This window comes from Procambarus clarkii, chromosome 48 (assembly GCF_040958095.1).
Source record: "Procambarus clarkii isolate CNS0578487 chromosome 48, FALCON_Pclarkii_2.0, whole genome shotgun sequence".
Classification (NCBI taxonomy): Eukaryota; Metazoa; Arthropoda; class Malacostraca; order Decapoda; family Cambaridae; genus Procambarus; species Procambarus clarkii.
In genome coordinates, this window is record NC_091197.1 from 6558967 (window position 1) to 6566608 (window position 7642).

The following is a 7642-nucleotide window of genomic DNA, read 5'->3' on the forward strand; positions in this document are numbered from 1 at the left end:
AGTCCACACTAAGGGGCAGACCACCTTAGCCCCAGGATCACCGTGCAATGGGTGCACATGGGTGTAATATAGTCGTGAGGGGAAAACCCATTATCAGGATAGCTGGTAGCTAACTACCTATGTAGGGTCGTCATCAAGGGGCACCACTTTCCCAAATGGTTTCTCACAGGAGGGTGGATGACCTGACCGGAGCCCACAAGTGAGTATGGTGGCAGCCGGAGGGACCCCCATGTGTATACATGTGTATACATGATAACCCTCCCGCTCCGGGGCCTGGCGAGGAGCTTCCACTGTGTATTGTTTTCCATATATGCTATTATCATGTCACCAAACCTGCCGCTTAGGCAGCTTGTTAGTTTTGCCTTCAACTTTAGTTCTCTTTAATGATATACTGTGCACCTCTCCCTTTGTGTGCTGTGTCTTACATAAGAAAACTAAATACAAAAGATTTTTCCATTGTACTAATCCATTATTATTATCATCTTAACTCTTGTGAGTGTGATATGCCAACTAACCATTATTTTATGTATTTTAGTTTGTGATTGTTAGGGAAATACGTGCGTTTAGGGGTGCCTACCTCTCCCCATGCCTAGTGGTTGGCGGGAACAGGTGCCTTGAAGCTACATGAAAACCTTACACCCCCGAGGTGGTAATGGGAAGAAGGGGACAAAAGTTATGATGATTTCCGTTACTCATCACTGTCGTAGCCAGCATGATGAAGGAGGCATGGGGCATAGTACAACACAACAATGTCATATATAAAAGGCATTTCGTGGGTACAATTATATAATATGTGTATTTCCTGGTTAAGATATTTTTAAGAAGCCTTTGATAATCTTGAATACTTAAAACTTATTAGAAAATCACTAAACCGTCATAGTCTGCCACGTAGCTGCTGTTAGATACATCTTAATTTAAAATCTGTTCTACCAAAATTATTTTAATATTGAAAAAGACGAGTTCTGAGCTCGTCTGTATGGGTAATGAGGTGAAGCAGGGTGAGGTTTTCAGTCCAGTGTTATTCCCAGTATATATAGCGATCAACCCGTTGAGAGCATTCTGGCGTACAGAGTTGATGTCATGTTGACAACCTGTGTGTCATGTTGACGAGAGTTGATGTCATGCTGGCAACCTGTATGTCATGTTGACGAGAGTTGATGTCATGTTGACAACCTGTGTGTCATGTTGACGAGAGTTGATGTCATGCTGGCAACCTGTGTGTCATGTTGACGAGAGTTGATGTCATGCTGGCAACCTGTGTGTCATGTTGGCAGCCTGTGTGTCATGTTGATGAGAGTTGGAGTCATGCTGACAACCTGTGCGTCATGTTGGCAACCAGTGTGTCATGTTGACGAGAGTTGGAGTCATGCTGACAACCTGTGTGTCATGTTGGCGAGAGTTGATGTCATGCTGGCAACCTGTGTGTCATGTTGGCGAGAGGTGATGTCATGCTGGCAACCTGTGTGTGTCATGCTGGCGAAACACATGATCACACAGCAACGGATATAGAACATGTCAGATTGTAACAGTTGAAGAGTTGTGGCCTCAGTACAACAAGTCGAACTGGTGACCTGCTAAGAGGGTCTACACTATAGCCTTAATAAGGAAAATAAAGGAATTCACGTAAGATCTTAATAATTGATTCCATAATTTTTTTTTATGTTAGTCCAGATACATCTCTTAAAAATATATTTTTAATACGTACGTTTGGATCCATAAGATTTAATAACCTCAAATATATATATATATATACATTCAAGCACTCAATATATGGAGCTAATGCCTATGCATTCAGTAGAGAAGGAAGCCTCATATACTTATTGGAAAGGGAAGGCTCGTGTACTTCATAGAGAGAATAGGTTTACTTAACTTTCATTTTCCGAATATTAAATAATAATAATTAAGTTAAGTTAATTATAATATGGAAATCAAAGGGAAAATAATTGAATCTTTTGCAAAAACACTAAAAATAAAAATAAACATTTCTGGGAGTTCCTACTCCTAGAAATTATGTAGACACAAAAATAGAGTTAAATTATGAAGTTGTGTGACTGGTGTACCCCAGGGTCTCCTGCAGCAGGTGTGTGACTGGTGTACCCCAGGGTCTCCTGCAGCAGGTGTGTGACTGGTGTACCCCCAGGGTCTCCTGCAGCAGGTGTGTGACTGGTGTACCCCAGGGTCTCCTGCAGCAGGATGTGTGACTGGTGTACCCCCAGGGTCTTCTGCAGCAGGTGTGTGACTGGTGTACCCCCAGGGTCTTCCTGCAGCAGGTGTGTGACTAGTGTTTCTTGGGACCTTTTGGTGCGACTGTAGTATAAGCTGGACACTGGAGAGCGAAGTATGAAGGAATCAAATAGTGGATGAGAGTTCCGTCGTAGCATTTGGTGGTGTCCGTTATGATGCTGAGATAAGGGCTGGGGTCGCTCGGGTACAGCCAGTGTATGTCACACCCACACAGCAGAGGGTTCCCTGTAACGACACATGCATGTAACGTAACGAGAAATGAAACTGCAAAGGGGTCTTTTGACCAATGTAAACACCCAACCCTTGTCTCGTATATAGCCTAGCAATCGTCGGGCCCAAAAATTTGTATGGGATATCGTCAAATGTTGCCTCTAACTATTACAACTTTCAGCATTTGTTCACGTTCAAGGACGTTGAGGGAACGTATGAAGACCGTATTATTATTTATATTTTATTGTTATATTTATGAAGTTATATTCATTATCGAGACGTGTGCCTTGAGGTTATCTTGAGGTTATCTTGAGGTTATCTTGAGGTTATCTTGAGATGATATCGGGGTTTAGTGTCCCCGCGGCCCGGTCCTCGAGCAGGCGTCCACCCCCAGGAAGCAGCCCGTGACAGCTGACTAACACCCAGGTACCTATGTTACTGCTAGGTAACAGGGGGCATAGGGTGAAAGAAACTCTGCCCATTGTTTCCCGCCGGCGCCCGGGATCGAACCCGGGACCACAGGATCACAAGTCCAGCGTGCTGTCCGCTCGGCCGACCGGCTCCCTGACACTCTATGTTGTTGTTGTTGAAGATGAAGCCGCCACAAGAGGTGGCACGGGCATGAATAGCCCGTAGGTGTTAGATGTTTGGAGTAATTGTGATCTTTGTCCTTGTGACATCTTGATTGTATCTGGGATCTCTGGCGCCCGCACTAGGTATATTCTCAAGGATATACTCGAGGTTTACCATATCTGCTTGGGTACACCTCACCTAGTGTGTTACTTATCAGGATACATCCCACATCAGTTGCTAACTCAGTACTATGTAGACCCAAACATGCTTTACAATACTATGGTCAACACATGCTAGCCTTACAATACTATGGTCAACACATACTAGCCTTACAATACTATGGTCAACACATACTAGCCTTACAATACTATGGTCAACACATACTAGCCTTACAATACTATGGTCAACACATACTAGCCTTACAATACTATGGTCAACACATACTAGCCTTACAATACTATGGTCAACACATACTAGCTTACAATACTATGGTCAACACATACTAGCCTTACAATACTATGGTCAACACATACTAGCCTTACAATACTATGGTCAACACATGCTAGCTTACAATACTATGGTCAACACATACTAGCCTTACAAAACTATGGTCAACACATACTAGCCTTACAATACTATGGTCAACACATACTAGCCTTACAATACTATGGTCAACACATACTAGCCTTACAATACTATGGTCAACACATACTAGCCTTACAATACTATGGTCAACACATGCTAGCTTACAATACTATGGTCAACACATACTAGCATTACAATACTATGGTCAACACATGCTAGCTTACAATACTATGGTCAACACATACTAGCCTTACAATACTATGGTCAGCACATACTAGTCTTACAATACTATGGTCAACACATACTAGCCTTACAATACTATGGTCAACACATGCTAGCTTACAATACTATGGTTAACACATACTAGCCTTACAATACTATGGTCAACACATACTAGCCTTACAGTACTATGGTCAACACATACTAGCCTTACAATACTATGGTCAACACATACTAGCCTTACAGTACTATGGTCAACACATACTAGTCTTACAATACTATGGTCAACACATACTAGTCTTACAATACTATGGTCAACACATACTAGCCTTACAATACTATGGTTAACATATTCTATCCTTACAATACTATGGTCAACACATACTAGCCTTACAAAACTCTAGTCGATAAATACTATCCTCGCTAACCTTACTAACCATCAGCCTTACTAACCATCAGGACTGGAGAATGGTCCAGGAACGGACCGAAACGTCGTCGTCCCTTCAACTTCTAGTGTGTGGTCTGGTCAACATACTTCAGCCACGTTATTGTGACTGATCGCCTGCTTACTAACCACCTAATCACCTGGTTTCCCCTGACCTAACGGAACAGATACATGACCCACAACCCACCAAAGCTGGTTACCTACTTGAAAGATCAAGGGATCCAGAAGGCAATTGGTCGAGGATTGGCTTATAAAAAACCTCTTGCAAATAGATAATTTGGTTGCCTGCCAAACTCACGTGGGCTCCAGCCATCAGACCTGTGGAATAGGGAAGAGTGAGAATAGGAGGACAAAAGAAGACAATGCTACCAATTACTTTCTTCTCACCCCTATTTATCAACATTCGCTAGAAAATGTGTTTTTTCAATTATATTTAATTCCAATATTTTCTTCTCAATGATGAAATGTGTTTTGGAAGTACTGGGAGCAGTTGGTGTGGTAGTGAGAGTACTGGGAGTAGCAGGTGTAGTAGTGGGGTACCGGGAGCAGCAGGTGTAGTTATAAGAGTCACAATAATAGAAGCAGTAATCGTAGAAGAGGTCTTTTAGTGAGAGCAGCTATAATTTTGGTAGTTAAGAGTAAAGTTGTAGCAGGAGGAGGAATGGTAGCAGCAGCAGTGGTGGTAGGAGGGGGAAGAAAGGTAGTGGCAGTAGTAGTAGCAATAGTAGTAGTAGTAGCAGTAGTAGTAGTAGCAATAATATTAGTAGTGACAGAAGTAGTAGTAACTCAGCAGAAGTAACACAAGTTGCAGTGAGTGTACATACTGGTATCAGTGACATTATTCACTGCAATAATATTATTCCTATTGTTGCTTCTCTCATTAATGTCCTCTTCTTATTCCTGATTTAGCAGGAATGCATTATCAATACAATAGTATCACTAACCTGAATCACTGGAACTTTAACGTATTTGTGGTAATAATATTGTCAGTAGTTGTAAAAACCACAGTTTAATCCATTTCAAAAGCATGAGTTTTCACGCCGAAAACTTGGCGAAGCCTCGATGTAAGCTGACTGTTGATAGTTATAAGAGGCTGTTTGATGTGCAGTGCTTCTGCTATGTTTCATCTTTTAATGTTGCCTTATCTCTAATATATTAATATCAGTTTATTGTTTGCTGGTCGTATGTTATCACAGGTCTTATGATAGAACGGATTGTATGTTTCTGCATGTGTTGGATTTAGAAGAGAGTTATGTTAGTATGAGGCATATGTTAGTATGGGTCATATGTTAGTATGATTTATATGTTAGTATGGGTCATATGTTAGTATGAATCATATGTTAGTATGAGTCATATGTTAGCACGGTTGGTTTATTATTAGCTGAAGTCGTTAGTTAGCAGCAATCTAACTCAATTTCATTTTATTAAGTATAATAAAATGCATAAAAGACATTATAATTAAACTGGATATAATTCTAAATGTAAAATTCTTTATCAGAACTATAGCTTTCATCGTAACTTAAAATATCGATATTTTACGCTAAAAATTTACCATACTGATTTATACGAATTAAATTCCTTGGACGAAATAAATTTTAGACGAATGAAATTCCTTGAACGAATTCAATCTAACTTAACATTATTAAACATGACCTATGTTAATATTCTGCCTTTACTCCGAAAACAATAAAAAGTCTTAAAAGGGTGAACAAGTTCCTTAATATCTATTTAAATTCATAACCAACTTCTCTTATAACCATTGTGTTCATGGTATGTTATGAGGTGCAGGTAGCGGTGTATTACTGTCAGTCTGGACAGTTAGTCGTCTATCAGCAGGTGGAGGTGTATTATTGTTAGTCTAGACAGTTAGTCGTCTATCAGCAGGTGGAGGTGTATTATTGTTAGTTTGGACAGTTAGTCGTCTATCAGCAGGTGGAGGTGTATTATTGTTAGTCTGGACAGTAAGTTATCTACGAACAGGTGGTTTATTATTATTAGTTTGGCCAGTTAGTTGTCCATCAGCAGGTGGAGGTGAACTATTGTTAGTTTGGACAGTAAATTACATATCAACAGTTCAAGGTGTATTTTTGTTTGTATGAACAGTAAGTTACGTATCAGCAGGTGAATGTGAAGAACACAGTCAGTATGCTGCAAGACGTCACATGGTGTGGCTCACCTTTTATAGAGTTGTAGTGAACGAGGTCGATTTTGTTATTGTCTAATGAGATCTGCAAAAGAGTTTCTCTTGGAGGGTCGAAGGTAAATTCGTTCACAAATGTCATCTCATTTCCAGACAGGTCAACAATGGCTACGTAATCCAGGTTCTGGAACACGTGTTGAGGGAACTCCTGGATGTTATTACGGGCCAAGCTGATTCTGCTTAACATACTAGCATTATTGAAGACGTTAGCTTTGAACTGTAAATTGGAGTTCCCACTGACGCTAATGGATTGCAGTGTTGTAGATACTATGTTTGGAAGGGTAATCAAATTGTTGTCATCTAGGATCAAATTAGCGAGTCTTGTATACAACTGAATCGTCTCGAATGGAAAATCGTATATGTCATTATTTGCAAGGTTTAGGTAGTTAAGGTGATTGTGTGAGTCGGTGAACACTTGCTCGTTCACCTCTTTAATCTTCGTCCCTTGGATAATGACTCGTTCAAAAGAAAGGCCTGCGAACACAAATGGGTCTAATGTGTTCAGATCGTAAGCATCATCATATGGATCCTGGACAATTCTCAGCTCCAAAAAATCCGTGAAAGGAAATATTGAGGTAAACACTCTTTGCAACTCAAGATTACTCTTTACACCAGAACAGTCAATTTTCAGATCAGTTTGCTGGTTCGAGGTGCAGGTACAAGGCAGAAAGTCCGTCTCGTCTGGGCAGGGCCACTCTCGAGGCTGAGGGTTCGAGTCCTGGACGGGGTTAACCAAGGCGGGAGTGACATCTCCCACACCAAGGACCACCACCACACACACCACCACAATCTTCAACACCATCTTACGGCCTCTGTGTCGCAGTCAGCGGCTGTCAGCAAGGTGGCGTGTGCTGGTCCACAGCTGTTCTTATATTACACCAGCCTTATCTTATCGCCAGACTTGTCCACAGCTGTCCTTATACTCCTCCAGCCTTATCATACCGCCAGGCAGGACACGACGGTGGCGCCAAGGTGCCCTGGAAGTCCGCTAAATATACATAATATGGACTCACTTTTGCCTTACCTCCGGTAGCAGGTAATAATTATCTGTTCTGTAACCTGAACTAAATATTTTAATGAAATATTTGTGAGATAACTTGTTAGTGTAGTTTCTTTGTGTTGAAATGATTGTATATTTGTATTAAGGATGTCTGGAACAGACAACT

The 7642-nt window shown here is 41.1% G+C and overlaps 1 protein-coding gene across 2 annotated transcripts; it reads right to left on the minus strand.

Annotated features, from left to right (window-relative positions):
* Positions 1-1624: 1624 nt before the first annotated feature.
* LOC123764699 (oplophorus-luciferin 2-monooxygenase non-catalytic subunit) lies at positions 1625-7328 on the minus strand. 2 transcript variants are annotated; one of them, XM_069302517.1, is made up of 4 exons: positions 6453-7328; positions 4481-4594; positions 2271-2469; positions 1625-2155 (listed from the first exon to the last, which is right to left on the minus strand). In XM_069302517.1, the coding sequence occupies exons 1-3, from the start codon at positions 7276-7278 to the stop codon at positions 2279-2281; spliced, it is 1131 nt and encodes a 376-aa protein (XP_069158618.1). In that variant the 5' UTR covers positions 7279-7328; the 3' UTR covers positions 1625-2155; positions 2271-2278. The 2 variants fall into 2 exon arrangements, with proteins under 2 accessions (XP_069158618.1, XP_045608674.2); XM_045752718.2 differs by having other exon boundaries at positions 1625-2469.
* Between the last annotated feature and the right edge of the window lie 314 nt (positions 7329-7642).